General features: G+C 41.7%; 2 protein-coding genes across 5 annotated transcripts; both read right to left on the reverse strand.

The window, feature by feature from the left end:
• Window positions 1-121: 121 nt before the first annotated feature.
• On the reverse strand, window positions 122-16,679 carry LOC118340629 (MAX gene-associated protein-like). 4 transcript variants are annotated; one of them, XM_035678711.1, is made up of 22 exons: window positions 16,510-16,679; window positions 13,375-14,572; window positions 11,724-12,192; window positions 11,364-11,460; window positions 11,076-11,189; window positions 10,854-10,973; window positions 9,182-9,295; window positions 8,582-8,999; window positions 7,903-8,110; window positions 7,517-7,754; window positions 7,067-7,245; window positions 6,676-6,895; window positions 6,318-6,547; window positions 5,834-6,076; window positions 5,486-5,747; window positions 4,356-5,014; window positions 4,106-4,203; window positions 3,926-3,971; window positions 3,533-3,697; window positions 2,794-2,905; window positions 2,040-2,558; window positions 122-1,931 (listed from the first exon to the last, which is right to left on the reverse strand). In XM_035678711.1, the coding sequence occupies exons 2-22, from the start codon at window positions 14,511-14,513 to the stop codon at window positions 985-987; spliced, it is 6,597 nt and encodes a 2,198-aa protein (XP_035534604.1). In that variant the 5' UTR covers window positions 14,514-14,572; window positions 16,510-16,679; the 3' UTR covers window positions 122-984. The 4 variants fall into 4 exon arrangements, with proteins under 4 accessions (XP_035534604.1, XP_035534603.1, XP_035534606.1 ...); XM_035678710.1 differs by lacking the exon at window positions 16,510-16,679 and adding an exon at window positions 16,155-16,383; XM_035678713.1 differs by lacking the exon at window positions 16,510-16,679 and adding an exon at window positions 16,118-16,383 and having other exon boundaries at window positions 6,318-6,544.
• Window positions 16,680-20,153: 3,474 nt separating this feature from the next.
• Window positions 20,154-21,080, reverse strand: LOC118340825 (gonadotropin-releasing hormone receptor). The gene has a single exon (XM_035678975.1). It carries the CDS (start codon window positions 21,078-21,080, stop codon window positions 20,154-20,156), a length of 927 nt encoding a protein of 308 aa, XP_035534868.1.
• Between the last annotated feature and the right edge of the window lie 6,140 nt (window positions 21,081-27,220).

Genomic DNA, 27,220 nt, shown 5'->3' on the forward strand with positions numbered 1-27,220 from the left:
TTTTTTCTTCTAGACAATATTTGTATCTGTTTACACAAAAAAAGCTATCTTCTGTATCTATAATCAGGAAACTAATATAACATGCTTGTGTATTTGAATGACTGAAGGGTGCCAACATAAATACATGTAGTTTTTTTATTGATTTTAAAGGCCACATGATTTTTCACATTTTCAATTAAACTGAAGTAACAGGACAACCAGTGTTTCAAAATCATCCACAAAGTAAACAAATGTAGTGAAATTAAAAAAGGAATTCAATATTTACAGAGGTTATTTTCATAAGATAGATAGATATAATATATGGCTAATAGTTTTTATCTTGATTGCTTGTGACACATTTTACAGTTTATATGCATATTAACTCCCCAGAGAGCAGATCACTACAGTTACTAAAGCAAAGACAACAGACATCATGGGTGGTTTCTACCTAACAAACTGCTACTACAGATGATTTTCAAGGAGTTAACAGAAAAAAAAACACATTTCAGAGGGCAGAATGCATCAGACTATCACTCAATAAAAAAAGACAAGATAACATTTCAAAGAGTTAATGAAGCAGTGTATTGCATCTGCTCCTATTTAGGATACAGATATTTATACACTGTAAGGCTTAATATATTGAATTTACACAATCTGAACAAGTTTATTTCCATTTGCATAAGACAGATCAGTAATTAATCACTTCAACAAAAAACATGGTTTGAATAAATCTCAATCTCCTGCTCTGACTATAAGTAAACATGAATGGAGGAATAGATGAATAGAAGAAACTGAATGTGGGAGTTTTTTGATTTATACATTCAGCAGGTCAATTAATGCTTTCTAGTGTATTCTTTAGACCAAAAACAGCTTCTCTCTAGTATGAAAAAGGTCTACTGAGTGTTGTGCTAACATATAGAGAAGAGAGCAGCATCAAGCTCGGAGACTAACTGAGGTCACATTACTGTGCGAATTGGCTTTAATAGCAACAGGAAGATGTAAGAACTATTCAGATTCAGATTCAAGTTCGGGTTCCAGTTCCTTTTCTATGTCTATCCAGGAGCGTCTCTTGGCACTGGGGAAGTCCTTACCTAAAGCACCTCGGGTTAAAGGCCGAAATGTATTCACATCTCCAAGTCGGGTGGTTGTTGCAGGACTTCCCTTGGGTCTAGTGTCAGGGCTTTTAAAAATGGGAGTAAGTCTGAAAGGGGTGTTCTTGTTGGACTTAGATCGACCACGTCCTGCTGGCATAATTGGAGGACTCCACAGTTCTACCAACTTATTATTATTATTCTTCGGAGGCCTTCCTCTGCCTCGTTTGGCTGCCACCGGGTTGTCTCTAACCATTACTGGGGTTTTCTCAGCTCGTGTCTTAGTCACCTCCAAAGCAATCTTTTCACTTCGTCTTTTTCTAACCAGAATTGATGTTACACTTTCACTGACGCTTTTACTGGTGTCTTCCACCGCGGTATGTTTTACTTTTTCACTAACGGGGGTAACTGACTGCTTTCGAGGCCTGCCCCTGCTCCGGCGGACTACAGGAGGGCTCTCATCAGGTTCCGGCTTAACAGAAGTAGGAATCTGACCCACACGGTTAAAACTCAAGCAGGCAGCTGCCCGTGTTTTGTTCACGCCCACCCCTGCGCCGCACTCCTGGCTGTTCTCCACAGCTTGCGGAGCCGACGAAGGCCCAAAGATTGATTGGTTAAGGAGGGCGAGCTCAGCCAGGGGGGGGTTTACACCTGAACGCTTTGGTTCAGAGTTGGAGGGTTGTGCAGTTTTGTCCTCCTCCAAAACACAACTGTTTTCTGAACTCGAGGGGTGCTCAGATTTAGAAAAGCTTTTCTCTCTTTTCTTGGACGAGTCAGCATCAGAAGGCTGCATATTAACCTCTCCTTCTTCTTCCTTCTGCTTGGGATTCAAGACCATGAGTGTATAGAAGCCTTGACCAACTGTGAGAAAAGAAGAAAGTATATGTGTAAGATTATAATAATACATATAATTGACGAGAATTTTATTAAGGGATTAAATGATGGCTGGAGCAAAATGTCTTAACCTACTTGGTCTCAGAGAAGAGGGAAGTATGATTCTGCCGGTCTTGGTGCGAATTAGAGGAAGAGTGAAAGGCTGTGAAGGGTTGGAATTAGGTGTGGAGGATGTAGGTGAGGCTCCATCCTCAGGTACCTTCTGTTGGCCCTTGAACATAAGCTCATGTTGGACTGAGGCAGCAGGTTCAACTGGCTGGTTTGTTGCCTGTGATGAGGGTGCAGTGAACTCCGCCTGGGCTGGAGAGGAGAACACTGCCTGAAGCCGAGACTGTGGCGTGGGCTTGGGTGTCTTGTCTATACTGTTCTGGGCTGCAGCTGTGTGTGGGTTGGCCAGAGATGGAGCCATGTCCAAGTCAGGCTGTAACAGGGGTGTGGGCTGGAGCTTGGACTGAGGAGTAATGGCTTGCAGTAAAGCAGCTCTGGACTGGAGTAGATTGGAAAAGAAGGGCTTCCATTTCATCGTCTTTTCTCTCATCTTCTGCCTGTCGCAGATCTCCTTCAGCTTGTGTTTGATCAGCGTATCGGACTTCCCTAAAAAGGTGAAATTTCATATTTTATTAACTCATTCAAAATCAATGTTGCTTTGTAAATGTTATCAGGTACAATATTTTGAATTGGTTAGTGGTGCTCTTTATTAATGATTTAAAACACTATTAGTTCAAGTCAGACACAACAAGCTTCAACAAATCTAAATAGCACATATATCAGCACGAAGTGTGACTAAGTTCATAATGCAAAAACATGCAGCAACACAAACTGTACATACCAGACAAAAGAGAAAGCTCCTTCACATATAAAGCCTGCATCTTAATCAGCCTCCTCTTCGTCTCCTCCAGACGTTTGGAGGACTCAACCAGATTTTGGATTTCTTTATTGGCCTGCAAATGAAACAAAACAGAAAAGAGAGTGAAGATGGTGACATGGAGCTGTGAATAGAATATCTTGTCAAACTTGAATGAGTATGAATAGTGAAGTGGGGAAATTGTTTATCGGCAAAACAGTCTGTGTGGGCTGCCATACACAGATCTGCAACGTGCATACATCTATCTGAAATATCTTGTGAAGAGTCATTCCTTACTCTTCTTTGATGCCAGCTGGTAGCATGCAGCATTGTACCGAATTAATTACAACTTCGATGGGCACATTAGAGGGAATTTAATTCAACAGTTTCTACTGTCAAATTAAATAACCCAAAATCGTAAACAGAGATTTAAAAATGTCTCCTATAATGAGTTTTTGTGAGTGTAGGCTAAATGTAAGTTTGTTAAGTTTGCATGTAGAGTATGTTTGCTAGAAGTGGTTAATTGAAATTGGTTCAAACAAGTTCTAACTATTGTTAATTAAACTAAAACTAGTAATTGCACACTCATCTAAAGGCTCTGTAAACCTATTTTTTGTAAAACTTCTTTCTGTGAGCCAATTTCTTTTGTTTTTTTCTTGTTGTTTTATGTTGTTTGTGGTCCATCAGAAGTGAACATCCTGACTGAGCAGTATGTGGAACTGACCAGGGAGAGGAGGGTCAGCCTGGGGGCCCGGGGGTCACTCTTAAGGACGTTCTGGAGTTTGATGAAGAGGGCCTTCTGTTCACAGCGCCTTTGCCTTTCTAGCACTGAGTGGTTCTTCCGCCTCCTTTTATCCTTGGACTCGCCTAGTTTGCCACCAGTTTCATCCTGGAATGGAGAGACAGCGGGGATGATAATACATACAACTAAAACTAACCCTACTCTCATAAGTCTAAGATAAACAACAATTACACTTTAACTAACTAACTTTACGTTAGGTTTATTGAGAGAGGATAATGATGTGAGATTGATATTGGCTTTATCAAGATATTTACTTTGGAAATATCTATTTTGCTGCATTAGAAAAAGGCTGCTACGGCGGTGAAAAGGTCGTACCTGGATGCAGAGTTCCCTTGCTGATCCCAAATCATCACTGGAATCCCTGAAGGTAGACAAGAATTAAACAAAACTTTAAGGGACAAAATGCTAATACTTCTCATTCAACAGAACATATGCACAGGTCCACATGCCGTATCTCTATTCATTTACAAGCACACACGCATTCACTTGTATTACCGTGACTCCTGTGATGCTTTTCTCACAGCTTCTTTCATTATAGCGATGGCTTTTCCTTGTCCTACTTCTTCTACAGTCTCAATGTCCACGATCTCCTCCTGAAGAAAACAACATTCAGCAGACAGTTTTTAAAGTTGTAACAGTAACTACATTTACAACATGTTGCTTATGCATTGTAATTCAAACTCAACATTTCAAAACACATTTCAGTTAGAGAAAGAAATGTTTAATTAAAAACAAAAACACTTACATCTTCATCCCCCTCTCCACCGTAGTCTGAGGAGTCGGAGCTTAAATCTTCTGAAGCAATGTCCAGGTTTGATTCCATCTGCCTGTTGTTAGCTTCATCAGTCTCCTCCGTGGGCATCTTTTCATGACACATCAGCTCAGAGAAGGATCTAGGTTCCAGCGACTTGCTGCTTAATAGTTCCTTAGCTCTCATAAAGGTGTGCAAACCAAGCAAGTTTGCAGGTGAATCAGCTGCTAAGTTTCCAAAATGAAACAAAGGCTCTCTTGGTGGTGAGGCTTTATCCACTCCGGCCATGTTTGTAACGTTCTCAGATTTGGATTGTTGCACAGCTCCGTTAGCTCCAGGCTTAGGGAGCTGAATGAGGGTGAAGCCCCCAGGCAGGGTGACTCCTGGTAGGTTCTGGTCTCTGGTGCCCTGGTTAGCTGGAGGGCAGATTCTGAATGAATAGGTGCCACTCTGTCCTAAGAAGCTGGGGGTTTTCAGTGATTGCGAGACGGTGAGAGAGACGGGTGAGGACGTAGAGCTGTTCTGGAAGAGGTTGACAGAGCTGCGTTGGCCCGAGGCAAATGTCTGGACAGGGCTGATGGTTGAGTGGTTTTGTGAATGTTGTGGTAAATTGATGGATCCCTTTCTCCAAGAGTCTGGCTGGGGTAGCTGAACTGAATCAAAAAAAACAATGCAGGGCAGGACAGTGAGACAAAGAAACAATTATCATATTTCTACGAACCTCCTGTGATTATTCTGGATATTAAAATAATTTAAATCTTTAAAGCTGAATTCTAATCTAATCTCGGGGAGTAGAAAACGTAAGGGGCTATGTTTAATGGGGGCCAGATTAGGGCTTCTACGTATAACATGTAGAGAATGCACAGATACAAGATTGTAAGTATATACTTAATTCCTCCCAACACTTATCTTGGAAAAACTGACACTCCTGGTTTTATCTTTTGGAAACTAGATTCATAGCTAGTATATTAAAGTGGTTTTATTTCCTTGGATGATTTCAACATTAGCAGTAGCTGCAGGTGTGTCTGCGTTGGAGGGTTCTTGAGTTGATTACTTTTCCCTCCTTTGGGGAGCAATCAGTTTAAAACGAAGTGCCTGTGCTGTGGTCAGAGAGACGGATTTACCTGGTGGCTGTGTTGGTGTCTTCAGCTCAGTGGTTTTCCTTGCAGTTATAATTGCAGGGACTACTGAGCCAGCAGCCTTTATGTGCAGGGGACCAGGAGTGTTGATTTTGTTTGTAGGGTCTGATTTCTGAGAGTTCTTATGAGAAATGTCGGCAGGGGCATGCAGTCGGCCTGTGACGTATGCGGCAAGGCGGTTGGCTGGATGTAAAGACCCCATGTTCCCCAGCAACAGTCTGGCCTGATTGTATGATTTGCCATTTACCTGTAAATACATATATATTACTCACATACATTTTAGTGTACATTTATAGCAATAGTCTGAATAAATGGCATTTCTTAGAGTCTGACCTGTATAAGTCCATACGCTAAGCAACCAACAGGTTTAGTCCTGGCTCTCAGTCTGCCGGCAGGTAACACTCCACTCAAGAAGGGTGTGACTCCAAACTGCATCTCTGGCTCTTCAATTTGGCCATCTTCCTCTTCTGGATCAATGTCCCCATCGAGGCTTTTATTGGCATGCCTTTCCTCATCACTTTCATCAAATTCATCTTCATCAACATCACTGGCTTTTGATGGTTTACTGATGTGCACCTAAAAGAAAATTCAAGTTATGAAATCCATGTGTAGGACATCCACTACACATTTAAACAATCGCTGAGAGCTTATAATATACAGAGTCTGGTCTGTTTAAGATCAGCTGTTGTTTATATTATTTAAATAACTAATACTCCAAGGCAATAAACCAGTCAGTTAAAATTAACATATCCTAACTATTTAGGAGGCAAGGATAATACTGACAACGACACGGATGCATTACTCTTCAGAGACCCACCCTGTAGGTGATGATGGAGCCACTGGGCTTCTGCATGAAGATCTTGGCGACCGGGCGGATGCAGTAAGGGCCTATGCAGAAGGTCTGACACAGCCTATTCTGATTCATGCGTCGACATAAAGTTTCCAGGACCATTTTGTGATCCTTGTCCCACTGACACGCTGACTGGATCTGGATTTGCTTTTTCGATACCGTTTCGTCGGACGTGGTCCCCTGAGAAGAGTTCTCTGCTGGGGGACATAATGAATTATGGTTGAGTGTGTTCAATGCAGTGCCAAAAGCAAGAAAACTAAAGATTTAATCTCCAGGGGCTGGTGAAACATTTACAGCACAAACTAAATTTGCTTTGGTTCCTTACCTGCTTTTTTAACAGTCATTATAGTTCTGTAATACTTTTTCGGCAGGTCATCAGTGGTTGTCTTCTCCGGTTTCGCTGTGGTGTTTGGTGTAGAAGTACTGACGATCTTGGGCTCTATGGTGACTACAGGAGGAGGCTTGCTGTTGAACTCTCTTACACGTGCACATGTCATCATGCTCTCCAAGTATTTATAAACTGGATCTTTATCCTCTTCTTCAATCTGCAATCATGATTTTGTTCAAGTTAAAAAAACACAAGGAACACAAGGTCTACAAAAAGCTCTTATATCTTATACTATAATTAATGAATAATTAGCAATATATAAGACTGTAAGGCATGAAAAGAGGTTGAAAGTGTCTATTAATGGACAAAGAGAGATATTGTATGTTACCGGTTGCGTTAGACGAGATACACTGCTGCGTTTTAGGATCTTTGAAGGGACTGAGGACAGAGCAGCACTTTTGGGGGCGAAGGTTGGTTCTGGATCCACATCATAAATGCCGTGGTTCCACAGTTTATTAACATGGGAGCCCGGGTGAGGCGGGACCACATGTTCCATATTTGTCACAGCTGGGGACGGATAAAAGCATCTCGTTAACACTTCTTCGAGTTAGTGAGGGTTGTGACCAGAGCAGGGAACGCAATGTGAAAACAGAAAGAAATTCTGCCATCTATGTATGAGAGCGGGAGAGAGAGAACACCTTTGAATCAAATTCAGCGATCCAATTGCTCCAAAAGGTATTTAAAACTCAAAACATAAAATCTATCACTGTAGAAATATAGCAACCAGAATAAAAAACAAAAAACAAAACACAAATTATATGAAATAACTTCATCTTACAGTAAACAGGCTGGATCTGTTGTTCACTCTCCCCCGCGGCATTCTGCTTGGTGATCTTGCGTTTGAAGCATGCACAGCCAAACATGCATTCAGGCCGCCGGCAGTGGAGGGGACCCCTATTCAGATGCTGGAGACTGGAACACACGCAGCCCAGTCTGCAGAAGTCTCGACCACATTCAGGTCCCTCGGGTTTATACTTTGGATACCGGGATACTTTCAAGACCTGATTGGCCTGCATCTGATTAAAAGTAAAAGAGATTTATACTCTTACTTACCAATTTATATTTCATGTTATAAAAGCAAGAGTTTAGTATGAAAGAATGTGACAAAAACTGAAATCTGCACTGATATCGCCTATCACTAACGTCAAATGACATGTTGCATACCTGTTTGGTCAACATTACAGACAGAGCCATTGACAGCCTGTCTTGTGTCAGCTGTGTTCTGCTCAGACCCTCGTTCTGAGCTCCAATCTCCATCTGCAACATTTTCAATTGGAACTTAGTGAGGCCTGGAGGTCTGTGTGTCATCCCTTGGCTCTGTCCAAAGCTCAATGCTGATCTCTGGCTGACCCCTATGTGCTGTGTGATTAATCTGAAGAGACAGGACGAAATGAGCAAATTAGTAATGTTCATTTTAATTTACTAAAAATCATTTGTATTATTTACTTCTTTATAAAACAATCGCATAATCAACAAAGCATGTTTATATGGAAAGCAAGAAAACTCAACAAAGTCAGAGCATGTGTTGCTTTTCAAAGTGCTCTCTTAAGGGTTAGAAACAATTTACTGATACTGATTTTGCAACATTCATAGTGTGCATGTATATAAGTGAAAAATATGGAATTATCCTCAAATAAAGCATGCTCAAATTATGCTGCAATCGGGGGTTTAATTAAAGTCCACATAAAATTAAGACACAAGTTGACCAAGTAAGACCTTAGCTCAAAGGTAACCATTTTTTCTAGACATACAGACATATGAAAATAAGAAAATAAATACATATTTTCATATATATATATATTTTCTTTGACCCTAAAAATGAAGAAATTACAAACGTTCCTACCTTTCTGAAACCGAAGAAGTGTAACTGGAACCAGGAGCAGCATTTACTGCCAACACAGGTCCTGGCTGCGCACTCGATGATGCACACTGCAGTATGGACTGAGCTCCTGCTTGACCAGGGGGCTCAAGGCTGGCCAACGGAGGGGCAGGCGACATCAGGGCAGAGTAGAGGAGGGGTTTGTGGGAAAGGGGGCATGGTCTGTTGGCTGCCACAGGGACTGTGGAAGCAGCGTTTCGATGCTTGAGGACGCTGTCCAAGGTCTTTACGTAGCTGGAGCTTTTAGCAGGTAACTGATAGGCCACAGATCCTGCGGAGTTTGAGGAGAAGGCAGCAGCACGCTCACTGATATACTGGGCTTCACTTTCCAAATACTCATCCAACATGTTGCTGCAGAATGCTGATAGGTTCTTTTGGGATCCTTTAGGAGAGGGAGAATAAAGTTTAAGAGAATTTAATTCATCAATGAGAAATAATTAATCAGACACAAGTACATTCAGTTAGTGTCAGAGCTGTTAATCTTCTGGTAATTAGAATGACTACACTAATCCCATTGAATGATAACAGGGACACTGCAGCTACAACAAGACAAGCAAACCTTACCATCGCAGTGAGGAGGAGACGTTTCTTTGTTTCTTATGAACTTGTTTTTCCATCCCTTTATTTTTGTCATGTCGCTTGTCTTCCCTGTTCGGGAGATGAAGGGTAAACCCTCATCTGTGAAATAAACATACTGCATTAGCCTTCAGTTACAAGGACACAGCGCACTATGTTCAATGCTTCACAATGTCGGTTTAATTGCTGCAGTAGAAAATCAGGTTTTCACTTAATTCTGTTGTCATTTAATTCTCTTTGTTAAAAAGTTAACTATATTTCTTCAAGTATGCAGAATGTTTACTGATAGATAAAAATCTTCAAATTGCAGAACAGTGGGCAACAACATTTGGGGAGCTGTTAACCACTTCCTGTAGTTCAGTTCTCTGTTTTTCCTGTGTTCATTAGGAAAATGAATTCTCTATCACTCAGTGTAAACACCTCTGAAAACAATGTCACATTGACTTACTATGTCAAATTAGTTAAACAAGAGAAACGTTGCAAATAATGTGACCTGGTTCTGTTGACAAGTATCACAACATATAAATACAAATCAACACTTTATTAGATTATTTAGAATCGATGGGGAAATACTGTCCCGGACATGGATGTCATGATGAAATATAATCCACGCACATACTCAATCTACTTAGCTGAACAACCCGTTGACGTTTGCGAAGTGGTGTTACAAAAGGTTTAGAGATTGTTATATTAAAAATACTTTGAGGAATTGTCAGTTTAATTTGGTCTCCTCAGGCATCCTTCCATCCAAGGTCCCCAATTCCTAATAAATAAATAAATGCTGCTGATGTCAAAAAATCCAATAAACTAAGTTTAAAAAGAGAGAAAGAGCGAGAGAAGTGACATTACAGTGTACACAGAATGTTCACTAAGACCATAAGGGGGAGGAGACTCACATCCTCATTGTGGAGGCCTTTCAGCTTTACGCCTACGCATCTTTGATCAGTGTTATATAAAGAATGCGAAAAAGAGGTGTTCCAGAAACTACACAGTGCCAGACCCCTGCTGGCCTGGTCGATGAAAATGTCTGGCCCCAGTATTTGAAATACAAACAGACCATTTGAAAACCACTACTGGGCCATATTCTTAAACCTCAAACCCCTTTCCAGCTTTAGCTTGTTTCCTGCATCTTGAGATCATACAAAGCTCTAATCAGACCTGACTGACAAACTACAGACGAGGCTTGCAGGAAAAGGTAATTGCCTATTGTAATTTACCATGCTAAATACATTATGCATCGCAAATGTGCCGTCTAAATTTAGATTAGATTAAATTAGAGATGTTCAAATTATTTAAATATGGGGTATAATTACACGGGGCCCTTATCACTTTGCCCTTATGTATCTATGGATATGCAGAGGGCAGCGTGCCCACAGCATGGTCTCCAATCCAATCATAGCTGGTTAGACAATCCAGACATGAGGGCTTGTTTGCCCTCGTCTGAAAATATGGTAAAACATTTAACTGATGTTAAAGCTCATTGCAGCTTTTATAGGGGGGTCTGTTTACATGGAGCAACTACTATTTTTCCAGAGCCTCCCTCCATAAAATCTGTTCAATAAAATAAATAAAAAACATCATTGATTTTACATGAGGACACAGAACATGAATGTACCCTATATAAAGCACATGCAAACTGCCCAAGATCAGCCTAACTTACCACCAGGAGACATGGCATTGCCTTCTTCTGGTAGGTTTGGAGGAGGCAGTGGCAGCTGGACCCCCAGATACTGCAGGTCGATGGACTTGGTTGGGTCTAGGGAGCTCAACTTCAAACCCACTAGAAAAGAGACGAAAAGAAGTTCACAAGAGAAAAGTATTTACACTTTGTATAACATACCCAACCACTGGGATGCTCCTGTGTATGTTTGTATAAACTAACCCTCCTGCAGCACAGGATGGATGACGTGTCTGTGTTTGAGAACGTGGATGTCCTGCAGCAGGATAGCCTCCAAGCGGGTTATCTTCTCCTCCTCGGTCTCTGGAATCACCTCCACTGAAACACCACAGAATTGATTTCAAAAGGACTGTGTACATGACATTTGATTCTTTGTCAGTTCAATAAAATCAAAAGAAACAACACAAGATTCATGCAGGTTTTTTCCATTTCCACAGAATAGCAGCACTGCATAAAAGCCTTTGCTATGGAGCTAAAGGAAAGAGATCTTACTTGTTTGCTTCATCTGCACCGGTGACATTAGGGAAACTGGAGATGCTGATGATGTGCTTTTGGCTGGCTTGTCCCTGACGTGAACCTCGAGAGCTTCCTGTCACACAGAAGAACATTAAAGCTTAAAACACTTTACACAACTTTTTGCTACTCTGCACCCAAAATCATTCCAGTATGCAACGGCAAACACTATCTGATGGAATGTGTGTTGCTTCAGCGAAAACTCAACACACGTTTTTGACATTAGGTGGATAACTGGAGGAGACGGCGCCTTACATTACATAAAGGAAAAAAGAAAATAAAGGCTTCGTAGACATGCATATATGTGCAGATTATTCTTTGTAGTAATTTGTAGTGTACCTTTGAGGTGAAGGACACAAACAACAGGCCTTCTACATCATCCAGCTCTGGTTGCATAGTAACAGTAAACGATGGGCTGTGGACCACCGTGGGGGAGTCAGCCGCAGCTTTCCACTCTTTTCCCCGTGAACTTGCCCAACGTCTATTGATCCTCTTCCCCCTCTTGCGGTACCCAGGTGATGATCCCGTGGTAGGAGTTGTGGAAGTGGGAGTCGTGGATATGGCTTTAGGCAGTATCTGTCTGAAGCCCTGCTGCGCCTTAGGGGTTACACTGACAGCAACCGTTTCCTCCTTGGGTTCCAAACAGGGTCGTTTTTGGACAAGCACAAGCTCACCGAGGGCATGTTTGCCTCTTATACAGGGGACATATGGTTCATCCTTACCCGCAGTGGTGGACATTATGGGCTTCAGAACCAGTCTTGTCGCTTGCACACTTGAGAGAGAAGCGGAGACTGTGTGATTCTTTGTGCTGTAAGAGAGAAAAAAGGAATACAGTTTATTAATACTAAAGAAATAAAAGGTGAAAACGATTTAATGGTGATCTCATAAAGACATAATAGTGTATTTTAATAGGCTAATTCCAGCAGTTTCATTTCTGACTACCCATTTCCACGCTTATGTCTATGTACTTGTCATTGCATAACATGCTTACATTGTAGCATCCCGCAAATCCTGCACCTCCAATAAGGTAATAAACATACTGTGACACCAAAAAAGCCACATGGTAGGGACACAGTAGCAAACACCTCACAGTGTAATGCAATAAATATAATAATAATAAATACTGACTTTGAAACTCATTCTATTACATTCATATAATCCTCAATTTTGGTTGAGAATGCAAAACAGGTGTCAATTCACACCCACAGGACCTTTTGAGGCTGAGCTTTGTGGTGTTGTTAAGCAAATGTTCTGTTTACGTGACCTCTATTCAATTTAGTCCACTGTCATTTTGGAGCACTGTACTGTACTTCATCATATGTAAAATCAGCCCGCTGTAAATATGAATATCCTGAAAATGACCTACGCTGCCAGAATTTCTGCTCAGGAGACTTGCCATGGTTTTTCAGTTGAATGACTGGGTTTAGGTTACTTTGTTGAACTGGACACAGTGGATGTACATGGTATCAGTTATTAACACAGTTATAATAGGATGAAAGCAGCAAATCTGTCAACATTATACTAACACCAACATTAAAATACAAAAATGACATATGAATATGTATATTCTTGTTGGGAATGACTGAAAATAAGTTTCAAATGTAAAATGTAAAAACTGTCCCTGGCCATTTATTAAAATATTTATATATTATAATGGACAGTGTTCATTCCACTATAGGTTTATTAATGAGGTCATAGTTGGAGATGGTGATGTATTGGACTGCATTATATTGAAATATCTATCTGATATTCTGCCCTCTCAGGGTTTTAAGGGGTGGGCAAAACATTAGAAACACCTCCAGTCAGGTTCAACTACAACCCTATTAATAAACATTCTAAATAAATAAATAAATAAATACCTCTCTGACAGGGTAGATCTAACCCTTTGGCTATATTTGATTACATTAGATTTAACAGGTGTACCTAATCAAGTGGCCACTGATTGTATATCAGTGTGTTACAGACAGAACAAACACCATATAAACCTTACCTCAGATCCACCACCTCCTCCTTGCTTTCCTTGAGTTCAACAGACTTTAAAGTATAAGGCTGAGCATCCATCTTCACCAGTGGTGAAGCCTCTGTAGTGACCCGCGTTAGGCGTGGGTTGTTCCCGTCCTCCCTAAAGCCTTTTGCAAACGGATTGTGATTAATTTTCAGCTGGGTGATCCGAAAGTTCTGATATGTTGTCACAGCCATGAATTCAGTTTGTGGAAAAGTGAAGGTCATGCTTTCTGGTCCCATAACCACAGGCTGGTCAGGTGTGGGTACAACCCCATCCGGGACTGGTATCACATGTAGTCTAGGAATGTAGCGATGCATGGAGTGTAGGATTATATGACCCTCCTGATCTAGGGAATTATTGGTCAATTTGAGTTTGTAGAAGGACATCTGGCCACTCATCCAATGCGCTCCTCGACAGGGTGAGTAATGGTGGGAAAAGGCCCGGATCAAACCCTGGGCCTGGTGTTCTGCTGGTCCAGTGACCTCCCACCTGGATGTGCTCCAGCGGTACCTGTACTGGTCTGTTGGAACTATGGACAGAACCAGACTATACTGCCGCTCAGGATCTAGGCCAGACAGGCGATACCGGCAGTACGGGAACATGCGACGCCCCTGTTTAGTGAGAATCATCTCAGTCCCACAGCTGAAGAACTGCTTCCACACGCTGTTGTTCTCCAGAGTGACAGTGACACCTTTGAAGGTCAGCACAGCAGGAAAGTCTGTTTCCTGGTCTGGACTGCCAAATGTGGTAGAAGGCAGCTCAGGCAACGACGGTGCTGATTCTGTTACGTTGACCACGCTCACGCCCGTGCATGTTAGGGAGTCTGACGCTGATGCTATATGTGAGGTAGCTGGGCTTGTTTCGATCGTCCCATCGAAGGCAGTAGGCGGTGCTACAGCAGGCTTGGCTGGGCTAGCTTCAGCAGGTGAAGAGAGGGTCGACCCGCAGCTGTTGCTGGCCATGGAGACAGCTTTTGTCTCCATCGCGGTGTCGCTAGTGAAATTAGGTCTTGTAGTGGTCGGAACAAGAGGAGGTGAAGAAGGGATGGTCGTAGGAGGGAGAACTGACGAGGGGGTGTTTGTAAAGCTCCCCTCCTCGTCCTCCAGTGCATGGGGGTCCTTCATTGATGTGAGTTTGTGGCAGGCGTCACCAACAGCTGCCGTCGCCCCGCTTCATTTGATACCTAACAGAAAATGATATAATAGTAATAATGTTAATTATATAGTAAAGTGTTGTTCAGAGGTTCATTTCAGATCTAATGACCTAAATATAAGTGAAACAACCATAATACAGAAAATTAAAGTGTTCCTGTAGCATCCTGTACAAGTTCTAGGACATACAGGTTGCTGATACACAACGTACAACCACATTTAATGTGAAATCAAATGGGATGAGATGGCTGTCCTCAATAATAAAGCATTGTTTTCATATCATACAAAATTAAAGGACATTCAACCATTGGTTGCTCATGTTGCTGGTTGTGTAAATGTTTTGTTACACAAAGATCACCAGGATCAAGATAGAACAGCTCTTTGTGTCCAATAGGAATATAAATAAAAACCATTGCAGAACAATTTTAGGAAAGGGAGCCCCCTCCTAAAAAATAAATTAGCTACTAATGGAGAAATTATAATTTATTTACAACCTTGGGCCATATGTGGCCCTCTGATGAGATGGTGGGTGACTTGTTTTTACTGTGCAAGGATATGTAAAACATGTATTTATAAACTATATCCAACATGACAAGTTATATAAAAAGCCTGCTTCGTAACGGGACTCATGGAAGGAGCTGAAGATGCTCACAGTTCTCAAATTTGACCATAAGTGTGGTGTCACATTAAAAGGAGGATTTGTTGTGATACTATTATTTGCATTAAAAGGCAGAATTAAAAACATAATATGGTAAATGCAATCTGGAGCTCAAAACCCCCATACACTGAGCCAGCAGGTGAAAAAATATAGCACATAATAAGAAAAGGAGAAAAATAAATCACCAAAACAAATACGCCTATGCTTGGGTTGCACCCCTTAAAAACCCTCATTATGTGACTACACTGACAGGTGGCAGAAAGGGGGTAAGGTGTGAGTGCACCGAGACAAATATGCCCCCAGAAGCTTGGCTAGGGGGGCAGTTAAAACCCATCATTATGTGCCTACACTGACAAACAGCAGAGAGGAAGTAAGGTGTGAGTATTTCTATTTGAGGGTAATGTATAATTTCTCTTCGCTGACTGAGAAAAGTGGACTTTGACTTCGAGAATTGGGCTGCGAGACCACTTTGTCTGAGTGACCGATAGGCTGTCCAGCTGAGGACATGGCTGAAATGCTCGGACGGGGGCCAGCATGTTTAAATTATGATAAAAGCACTCAAAACGTTACATTTGCAGCCTGAGTTAAATCATCTCCGTCGACGACAGAGGACAAGCTTTTAAAAACCTAACCTGTTTCCCCGTCGCCCTGCCCTCCTCGGGTCAATTTACTAATCACACAGTCACACAGATGCTGTAGCCTAAAAAAGGTGTTAATAGGCCGAACGAGAGCCACAAATCGGGAGGGGGGTATTATCTGCATGTTTACAACACAAACTCCCGGTTGTTTTCCCGTGTAACTATTTTTCCCCTCCTCAAATAATAAGCCACACTAAGAATTGAGAGTTGTCTGACAACAGCTCGTTTTTTTTCTTCCTCACACACCGAAGAAGAGGAAGGCCTCCCGCTCCACCACTCACCAAGTTGGAAAAGTTGCAGGATCCACAAACGCCTCACCTTTCCAACATCGGGCTGAAAGCCTCGTGGCCTACGGCGGCGGTACAATAACAACGTTCACGGTGAAACTCCAACTGTTGCTCGTCGTCGTCGCGGTTTGTCGGGGCCTCGGTGAGTGCCTCGAATATAAACACAAACTGGCAAATGGAGGCCGAGAGCCACGCCAGTTTGCTCGCATCGACCGACCCGAGGTTGCACTCAGTGCCAAAGCGCATGCACAATATCACCCCCACCCCACTCCACCCCCCTCTCTCGCTTTCAATGGCGCGTGATTCTCGGGCCGCCCGCGCGAGGGAAGCGGGAGTCCACCATCCCGGAGGATTTTTTTTTTTTTCCCTCTCGTGCTTGTTCCCACCTCGAGCTCAGTCCGCGCGCCGGTAAGGACAACTCAGTAAGTTTGCGCGAGGATGTTTCAGACGACTCACTCCTCAGACCTCGCGCTCGTGACTTTTTCTCTTCCTCTCTGTATTTTCTTCACTTCTTTCTACCTTTTCGATCACGTTTCCATTCTCACCCTCCTGAACCACACACACACACCACCCCTCCTCTCGGCCCCCCCCCTCTCTCCTCTCTCTCTCTCCTCTCTCTCTTCTCTCTCTCTCTCTCTCTCTCTCTCTCTCTCTCTCTCCCTCTTACACACACACACACACACACACACACACACATCCGTGCTCTCGGGCTGTGACGTAACACGTACGCCATGGCGGTGGAGCGCGAGTAGCCAATGCGCGTGCTCCTTCCAGAGGACTTTTACCGGCCAGTTGTTTCATCATGGTGTCCGTGGCGTGAGAATCTGACCCAAACACCCCCCCTCCGATAAAAAAGTTATTTTGTATCTTCAATCAGTGCGGTGTCCCTGTTATTGACCCCCCAATGACAGTGTATCAAAGTGAACCCACACCGACACCCTCAATCAATAACTTACACTTAACCTCTAATGCTAAAAGACACGCCGCAAAACAACGTCGGCTGGCTTTGTTTATCCGGTAAGATGGCGGCGAAACGTTGCAGTTAAAAATGAATATTGGCCCAAATAAAACTTTATTGCATATTAATTAAACACAACAGCTAATTCCATATTTACCTTATTCTTTCTTCGTGTAAGGGGCTCCACAGATTGTGTTGCACAGGAAACGGGAGCATGGCGATTGTTAGGCAGTGGCTATTTATTAGGTTAATGGACTGAAGCCCCTTTAGGTTTCGTCTAAAATAACCCACATATACATTAGGGGCTGTTTAGCCAAAATGGGGCCTATAGTCTACTTATATGATAAATACCAGCTTATCTAACTGAATCCATTTTCTATGAATTATTAACCCAGAGAAATCCAATCTTTAGCAAAGCTATATCCTTGATTGAATGTGCTCTTTGAAGAGGACTTAACTAAATAAATATCAAATAGGGTGTTTTAAAATATCATCTCTGCATTTTCCAGATTATTGAAATGTTGTCTAAACTTGTGAGAAATTCCACATGTCGCCACTAAAACCTTGTTCTGGCGACAGAATTATTAAACCAAACCAATCTGGACGCTGACTGCAGCTCACTGTTAGAGTCCAGTTAAAATGCAGTAATGTGTAAATGAATATTTGTTTCTGTAAAGTGAAATAACAAATGCAGTGGAGGGAAGGAGGCTTTAACGTCCACTAGAGTCAGTGGGTAGGAGAGGGGGTTGGGCGATGACCGATGGCTTGATGCTCCAAACAACACATTTAAACAAATAAAGCAGTATATATATATATATACATATATATACATATATATACATATACAGTATGCATCACGGGTGTGGACTCGGGGTTTACATCAAATGACATTTTCAGTTGAAAAATCAAATGTAATCTGAGTCGTTTGTGTTTTTGCTTGTGGCATGAAAATAAAACACAGAACAACAAATAAAAACGCTTCCCTTTAAAGATGAGGCTACAGTGTGAGTTTATAATTCAACGTGCACACACAAGAAGAACGACTGAATTATCTCAACGTCAACATTATGTTATTAAGACAGCAGGGCGGGGTCTAACCGGGACTAGGAAGTGGGAAAGAAGCCCACGTGAAGCAACCCATCTTTTGTGCTCCACGTGGAGATCTTGTCGTGATGTGGTGTTCCCGCAGGGCAGCTCCCCGGGGCTCGGTTTATCTACAACCTGTGCGCTTACTCTACAAAGACAAATTCTAGGCAATATATTTAGATGTGGGCGTGAGGGATATACCTTGAAAGGTATAGTTTACACGTGTCACATTAAGACAATACGCAGTTATTGTGCAGAAGGCAACATGAATTGTTCTCAGAACAACAGACAATTTATTATGTGTGAATATTTATTGCACAGTTTAAATATTTAATATGTGTTCTTAAAAGAGGAAGGGGTAGATATAACTAAAGCAGGGGGTAACAGTTGTGCACAAATAAATACACCACCAGACAGGTGGCTTCACATCCTTTTGTTAAAGTCGAAAACTCTAAATTAATATCTCTTATTTTTCATTATAAGCCTGTTAGAATAAAAAATATCTATATTTTTATTACCATTTCCCCACCACACTTTAGGTTGACACAGCATCAATACTGAATTTCATCTCATTCTTGTGCAAAATGTTTCTATATGTATATCAGCAGAAAATACAAAAAGTTCAGCATATGAACTGTTTAATATGTGTGTCTGTTAATTTATTTCAATACCAAAGAATACAGTATGCACTGACAGCTGCTAGATTGTGACGTCACTAAGTAAAATCAGCTGTGGCAGCATGGACAAAGAATAGTGAGCAGACTTTGTATGGCCTTTGTGAGTTCTGTCACACCAAGTTTAACATTACAATGAACAGGCATAATATTCAGCCTACCGGCACCATTTTAAAACTAGTGTGGGATTGCTTTTGAATTCAGTTTGTGGCCAGGATACATAGTTTAAAAGTGATTCATGTTTTGTCAGGATTACATTTAAGATCCAAATGAAGATGTCAAGACAGAGAAGAATAATGACCTGCAGCCAGGCTCTCCTCGGTTTATCACATCTACAGTATTTTCTGTGTATTGCTCCAGGATCCTGAGACATTTTACACATCCACTGTAGTTATTTTATGGATAACAATTTAAATTTATTTAAAAGGCACATTTAAACCCATATTACCAGAGATTTAATTTCAGCCTCCAATCATTGTAATACATCACTAAATTGGTCACAATCACACTCACCCATGTTACAAACAGAATCAATACATGTATTGAAATTCTAATAACATTCTCCCTGAACTTAACCAAACAGTCTTAATACACAAGGACACACTTTTCGCATAAAGGAGTGGGATATCAATAAATGATGTGTTCGGTGTCTACATGCGGCACACAACAGCACACACTGCTTATCCATAAATATAAAACTAGTGTATTTACATTCCAATGAGAGAGCAGGGGAGAATAGTGAAAGGTGAGTGGGTGAGTGGATGAGTGATCACTGTTGGTTCTTTCTGTGAGACGCTGTGAAGGAACAGAATTGCTTCTCACTCAGTTTATTGTACTGTAAACACAGGTCATGTTGGTTTGTACGGTGTCTGTGCCAAGAGTTTGTATACAAATACAGCCGTTATGTGCAGAATTGCACTGAAAAATAAGGTAGTGTGTGAGTGTGCATTTACCAGAGTGAAGTGTTTATTTCAGGCTGCAAGAGGACGCATCCTTCAGTGCTTTTGTCAGATTTGTTATGAGTCAGATTTTTTAAAATCACATAAAATGGGTCTGAAAACAAAATTGATTTAAAGCGTTATTTGTACCAGTGGAATTTTTTAATAAATTTTTTCAAATTAGATTTAAATTAAGCCTGAAAATTACTAAAAAATTTCAATCTAACGCAGTGAGTTAATGAAATAATATTGTCAGTTTGTAACAATGTAATTACAAAAAGCAAAAATATATGTGATTTTTTTCTGCTTAATTATATCCTATCAGTAAAAACAAGAATTTCAAACACAAGTCTGGCCTGAAGAAAAGCTTTAAATTACTTCTTCTTAAAGTTCCTTAGAGAGAACAGGTTATTCCCTATCCCGTACACATATGGACTGATGGATGTATAGGAAGTTGAGATAAAGAACTCAGTTTCAGCCCAATAAGGAAAGTCAGCTGGGCTAACAGTCAGCTGGAAGATCAGGTAGAGAGTCCAGTCCACCTGGAACAACCCCATAGCTGCCAGCACAGCCATTGTGCTTCCCTTGAGCCCCGGACCTTTGCTCTTCCTGCCGAACTGACTCGACCCGCTCACGCTAACCACTGGTGTCACCTTCTTCCTCTGGCCCAGCAGCACTGCGATGATGAGGCAGCCGGTGACTGTGACGAGTACCAAGGGCAGCACGTTGCACAGCAGGATGAACAGGTACTTGTAAAAGCGGTTGAGTATGGGACAATTCTTTTTACTACACTGAAAGAAGTCTGGAGGGCAGCTGGTGTTGTTTCTTGTGATGTTTTCCACAGGGCCTTGAAGGTTTATGGCAAAAATGGGGACACTCAGTAGCGAGGAGAGCATCACACAAACCCCACTTACCATCCAGGCTGACCTGATGCTGTCTAGGTAGATCGGGAGGTTGACCCTCTTGTCGGCGTCTTTTAGCTTCTGGTAGCGGAAGATGCTGATGAGGACTGTGAAGAAGATGCTGGTAATTTCACCAAACACAGTCAGGAACTTGAGTAAACGACACAACAAATTGCCGGTGGTGGCGGAGGAACTCTGGAGGATGATAATATCATAGATGTTCACGATGAGAATTTCCTCCAAGTTGGCTACAGCCAGTCCCAAAAGAAACAACTCAAAGGATTTAACTCGCGAGAACCTGGTCTGTGCGATGGAGAGGATGAGAAATACATTACCCACCAGTCCAATGCAAGAAACAAAGATTCTTAATCCCACGAGGTCAGCAGAGAAAGCAACCATTATTCAAAGTAAACTAGATCACACAAAGTTCACACTTCTGTGTTCTCGCCACAGAAGCAGGAAGAGCTATGACTTCCCAGCATGGAGTGAAGTTAAAGTGTGTTTTGTCTCGCCCCACTTTGCCGCATCACTGACCAAAAACCCTTGTTATCAAGTTCTCAAAGGTGGCAAGAATCCAGATCGGTGATTGGCTGTGCTCATTATAGAGAAAGGAAAACAAGAGGATGCTGGAAACATTGAAGGCTGGGAATCATTAAAGTTTTACCTCTGAGCTTTTCAAAGCTTCATCTTGAGACCAGCACAGTGTCTGAGTTAACGCGGGGGATATGTTTTTCAACTGGCTGACATCACCAAGTGCAATCCCTGCAAGAGCTCATTTATATCCTCTAACACTAGTTCTCCACTTCATATTTGTCATTTCGTGGTTTATTTTGCATGCTATATTTTGACAACAATAAAATAATCTACTTGATGACGTCTCCCCTATCACCCATTTGTAAGCATTTCTACTGATGTGTAGAGTAGTAACATTTCTGAGGGGATATGTCAAGGCCTATGTTACCTCTTAATGATATAACTGAGATACTAGTGCAAAAGCAGTGATATAAAGGATTCGACCTTGAGAAACGCAGCAGCTTATCCTCATTTTATACTTTTATACTATTTATTTGGGTGTAATTCTTTTACCATTTATTATGAAAATCTGCATTGTTCAGAGAGGAAATGTTTGTAGCTGAGGCTAAAACCTTGATAGAGTTCACAGTGTCAGTTGTGTTTCTAAACATAATGTACTGCTGGAAACTTCCTGTTTCGGAGTCAGAAAATAAGTCAACAAAAGAGTCTGAGAGAAGTAATGAAAACTGACATCTGTACAATTGTGTTCATGGCAAACCAATATGAAGAGGTTTGGATAAAATGATTACCTTAAACCAGTTAAGATTAAAATGTTTTTGATGATTAAATAATCAACATCAAGAGTGTGTGTGTGTGTGGTGGACAAACAAAGACATAATGGGGCTTCTGGACCCTGCTGTTCACACAGGACCAGTTCATGTTCCAGCTTGTCCCTTTTCCTCTTTTAGTGTGCTGTCTAGTTAGCAGACGTTCTCGTCAACCAAGCTCTGCTTCCTGATTCAGCTTAATTGTGAATCCCATGGTGTGTGAGTGTGTGTGTGGTGTGTGTGTATGGACACACAATTACGTGTGCGTGCACACGTAATTAAGGATAAGCCGTACACTGGCAGTAAATGGGTAAACTAAATGTTGCGTAATAAGCCTGGACAGCTTTGGAAGTTGTTGTTGTCGCCATCCAATAATTATCAATCAGATTTCTGATCAAATTGCATTTGTGATTTATTTCATTCTAAGGTGCAACATAGTTAATTGAGTGCTTTCAAGCTTATGGCTTGTATAAGCCATTCTATTTTATTGTTACTCCAATGCAAAAATCATTGTTGTTTCAGTCTAATGCATTGAGATATAGTTGGGGTTATCCCCAAATCACAATCTGTTGTCTTCTTCCTTACTTTGTGTACACACTCACTGGACCACGTCTGGTGGAAAACCCACTATAAAACCCCTATGATGGAACTGAAATACCACGTATTTTGCATTGGTTGGCATCACAATAATTATTGTAGGCGTTGGCACATAGTAGCCTATTTATAGCCACAGCAGTGCTTTGTGCTAAATACTAATGTCAACGTGCTAACCACAATGGCAATGCTAACATGCTGGAGTTTAGCAGGTATGATGTTTACCATGTTCACCATCTTAGTTTCGCATGTAAGCATGCTAACATTTGCTAGTTTGCACCTAAAGGATCAGTGTGTAGAGGTCGGTGGCAGTTATTAGGCTCGCAGCAGGAGGCGGTGACAAATAGCTGTGGTCACATACAGTTTCTAGCAACCTTCACACAATGTACAGGAAGTCAAAGAAATGTTTATATCCTGTTAGATCTATGGGCCTGTAGTTTTTAGACACCGTTTGGATATATAAATAAAATTTATTATTATTATCACAATTATTTACACAAGAAATGTTTATAAACAGGTTAAACCTTCATCCTACAATCTAGAGTTAAATATTAAATTCACACCCTCCATGAAAACATGGTGCTTGTCAGCTCTTTGACCATGCAACAGCCAGGCGTTTATTGTCGTGCCCTGGGTCTTGCAGTCAGTGGAGAGCAACTGGCTCTAAAAACTTCGGCCGTCTCCTGAGGTTATCGTTCCACACACGCCAGAGCAAGTCGACATCGAGTCTGACACAAATCTAACCGGCATGCATTGTGCGGTGATCGCTGATGATCAGTTCTGCGCAGGCCTGGCTCATCTCAAACAAACCTACAGATCGTCACCATTTAAATGCAGCCTGTGTATAGGAGTGTTTAGGAGAAACTGAAAAACCCATGAATCTTGTGAAAACTCCAAGAGGCCCAATCTGGAGAGTTCGTCTGTTTTGGGCTACTGCAGAAACATGGCGGTCCAACATGGCGGACTCTATAGAAGAGGATCTGCTTCCTCTGTAGATAAAAACGGCTCATTCTAAGATAATGAAAAAACACAATTCTTATTTTCAGGTGATTATAAACTAATTTAACATACTAATGAGTATTACATAAAATTTCTGCAAATAGATCCTCCTACATGTTACACACTGAACCTTTAACGTAAAGTACAGCTGAGGCAGATGAGGTAGAGTAATGTCATTAGTTTTGCAGGTATTTGTTGTTCTACGGCTGCACAATTAATCAAAATATTATCAAAACATAAACCCAAAAAATTCACATCAAGAATTTCAGTGTTCAAGTTAAATATGTGATGCAAACACTATCCCTCCCGCACTAATCATGAATCATGTCGCACCCTCAAACTAATCACAATGTCACGTTTTTACCATATAGGGCAACCCTACAAAGAATGGTAGAAATGATCAGTTTTATCTGATGTTCCAGCCGATGAATGACTTAAGATTGTTGAGGGGACATGGTTGAGTGTACCAAATGTGCTGGCAATCCATTCAACAAATTTTGAGGCTTAAAACCACAAATACCAACCTTATGGTGGCGCTAGAGGAAAAACCATTGGATTCACGCCCAACTGCAATTTGAGCTACATTCAAATAATGCTGTATCTGACACCGAAAAAGACTCTTATGACTACACCACTACAGTACACCTGTCTTTTCCCAATTTTTCTAAAAACAGGAGAAAGAGACACACATAACTCACCTATTCAGAAGGGACATTTTTAAAAAATAAAATAAAATTAAAATCAGTTTTTATTAGTTAAGTTACAGTCAGTTTTGTTGGTGCAGTACTTGAGTCTGTCTGGACTGACAGTTTTTATCACCTGTGAGATGAACATTATTGACTCTAATGTAGATGAAATGAAAACTTCCTCACTGTAAACGTTTAAATGTTGTACTGTCTCTTTGGGAAGATTCAGTTTTCCAAGTATCCAGATAGTGAAATAACCCTTTTTCAAAAAGTTAGAGAAGCACAGACACAGCTTGAACAAAACAAACCTGATAATTACCTGATCCCTCAGTTGTCTCCACCGCTCAAAAGCTACACTGATGTTGACTCTGGTTTGACCTCTTGCTTTATCCAAACTTTTTGTTCCTTACCTTTTGTACCTCTGTGTTTCTCTTCTTGTTTTGTTTAGCGGTCTGAATAAAATGATTGGATGGCCTTATTACAGGCTTGTGACTGCAGGGTTTTTTGAGAGCATTTGATTTATTGATTTATGTTGAAAATGTAAAGAGAATTTTAACAAATATAACAAAAAATGCTTCTGAAACAAATTACCTACCTTAGCTGACCTGTGCTTTTCCTGCTGTGAGTCTATGTGAGTCTTACAAGTTCCTATTTAAACTGGAGACTTGAATTTGGACTTGGCCTATGAGGACTGAAGACATTACATGCACATGATCTTCATAATTAGAACTCAAATTGGACTTGAGCCGTGGCACCTCAGCTACAATGCTGCATAAAATGTCATAAAAATGTTCAAAATGCAGCAATCAGAATGCATCAGTTGTCACTCACTTTAAGCTGCTGCTGAAGAGTTATATTGCTTAGTGGGAGAGTTACATTTAATTACCACTCTGTCAAAGTAAAATCAGTTTGACACTTGTGGTGAACTTGTTAGCTGCTCAAATATCACTTGTCTGTGGAGTCAATTAAGGGTGTGAAATAAGAGTTTATAGAGGGGGCTCAAAAACTGCAATGCATGGTTGATTTGGAAATTCTACAAGGAGTGTGAGAGGAAAATCATCCTGACTTTCAGACTTCTAGGGTGGCCACCTTTTTAAGCAAACAACCTGGGTTCAAGCTCCAACAGCAGAAAACATTAAAATGTACAGAAGCAGGTTACTGAATCTGTGCCAGCTTTAGCAACGGGGTTTTATAGCTGAGTCTGTGCTCTGACCACTCATACAACATTGGCAAGGAGAAAAGTTTAATATCCATGGGGGTTAATGAAGATGTCACAGTGCCCCCAACCCCACTTGCCTGCTTCATTTATCTCCAGAGACTAACAATTTTATTTAGGAATATGCTCCAAGAGCACAATATAAACTAAAAATACCAGAGTTTAATACAGGAGACAAGCTAGTGGGCAAAAGACAGGTGCAGGACAACAAATTCAGGAGTCTTAGTAGAACAGACATTTTTATGGTGCATATTCCAAGAATACACCCAATTGACATACAAGGAGTCCCAACCCTGACCCCCAGGTGCATGGAAAGTTAGTGTCCATACATTCCTTGTCAGAGTAAAGCCCCGATACATTTCTGACATATGCTTTGAAAGTCATGTAGGGTTACACAGAATAAAATACTACATTTTATTGGGAATATCATTTGGGTTGCACCCATACTGGCAGCCCTTGGCATGGAGCACTTGCAGCCGCCACAGGAGAGTTTTTTTTGGCCCCAATCCCACTCTGAGACACACGGGTTTGTATACAGGTGCTCCCAGGGTGTCTGAAAGTCACCACCGTGTCCAATTAACGCCACAGCGCATCCCTCCAAGAAAAGTTACCGGGGAGGATCCAAAAAGAGGCAACCCTCGTCTGCAGTTACGCGTGGATACCCCTTTAAAAGACTCACCATGTTGCCATCACATGCTTCAGCACAGAAGTAGGATGAGGATGTTCTTGTTGTTGTTATGTAAAACACATTTGTTTCTTATATAGTCCGTAATCTCGAAAAACGAGACTTTTGGAGAGGATTTCTTCACTTTGTATGGCAGGAAGGGAGGGGGCAGCCCACCCCCAGTCTGTCAGCGCTGCAGTCAGTCAGTCAGTCAGTGTTGTGCTGCTAGTTGTTGTTCAGTAGCAAACACAACCGACTGGTGCGCAAACTGAAAGCTGCGTACAGTGTTAATGCCGAGTGACGGATATAAGAGACGCGTGTGTGTGTGTGTGTTGTGTTGATAGTGATGGTTCTTCACAGCAAGCCACACACGAAAGGTTTGCAGCCCAGCTCGTGGGCGTCACGAGGAGTGGATATGGAGATAGAGGAAAGTAAACATCCGTGAGCAAACCGTGGCTCGTCTCGGAAAAGGAGCGCCTACCCCTCCTTCGTTCCCTTCCTTCCTTCTTCTGTCTTGCCGAGAGGGAGAGTTTTTTTTGCTCGTCTCCTTCTTCCTCTCTAGGAGGGTTTTTTAAAAGAGGGCTGTTCTCTCGGGGGTGGATGAGCGAACACATCGGCGGAACAATTCGTGTTTATTTCCTCTAGTTGGGGCTTGCATCGTGAACCAGCCGACCCGAGGCGGACTTTGTTCTCACCCTAGCCAATTCGGAAAACCAAGGTGCCCCGACCTGGCCGATGAATATAGAAGAGATACGCTGCCTGCTGAACACAACGGAGCTACGGTACGGTAAAGTTGGGCGGCTGCTCCAACATTATCTTTCTCTCATTGAGCTTTCTTTCTTTTCCTTTTCTTTTTTTTGTCATTCAACGCAAAGAAGCAAGGGCTCGCCAATGGCCAGCCTTTTCCTCCTTTGGTGTGCATGCTTTTTAGACCAGCAATGTCCTGGAAGGACGTTTGCAGAGGGCCAGATAATGGCCAAATGGAAGTGAAAATGGAAGGAGATTCCCAGGGGAAGTGGTACTCAGTCCGGACTGGCCGG

This window comes from Morone saxatilis, unplaced genomic scaffold, assembly GCF_004916995.1.
Source record: "Morone saxatilis isolate NCDOM2014 unplaced genomic scaffold, NCSU_SB_2.0 Contig7, whole genome shotgun sequence".
Taxonomy (NCBI): Eukaryota; Metazoa; Chordata; class Actinopteri; family Moronidae; genus Morone; species Morone saxatilis.

What these genes read in the sequence shown, in the direction of transcription:
- LOC118340629 (XM_035678711.1), bottom strand. Translation starts at nt 14,513, where the DNA reads ATGAAGGACCCCCATGCACTGGAGGACGAGGAGGGGAGCTTTACAAAC. An exon ending in TATCTCGTCTAACGCAACCG is followed by an intron (nt 6,896 to 7,066) that starts GTAACATACAAT and finishes TCATGATTGCAG; the next exon opens with ATTGAAGAAGAGGATAAAGA. An exon ending in TAGCGTATGGACTTATACAG is followed by an intron (nt 5,748 to 5,833) that starts GTCAGACTCTAA and finishes ATGTATTTACAG; the next exon opens with GTAAATGGCAAATCATACAA.
- LOC118340825 (XM_035678975.1), bottom strand. Translation starts at nt 21,080, where the DNA reads ATGGTTGCTTTCTCTGCTGACCTCGTGGGATTAAGAATCTTTGTTTCT.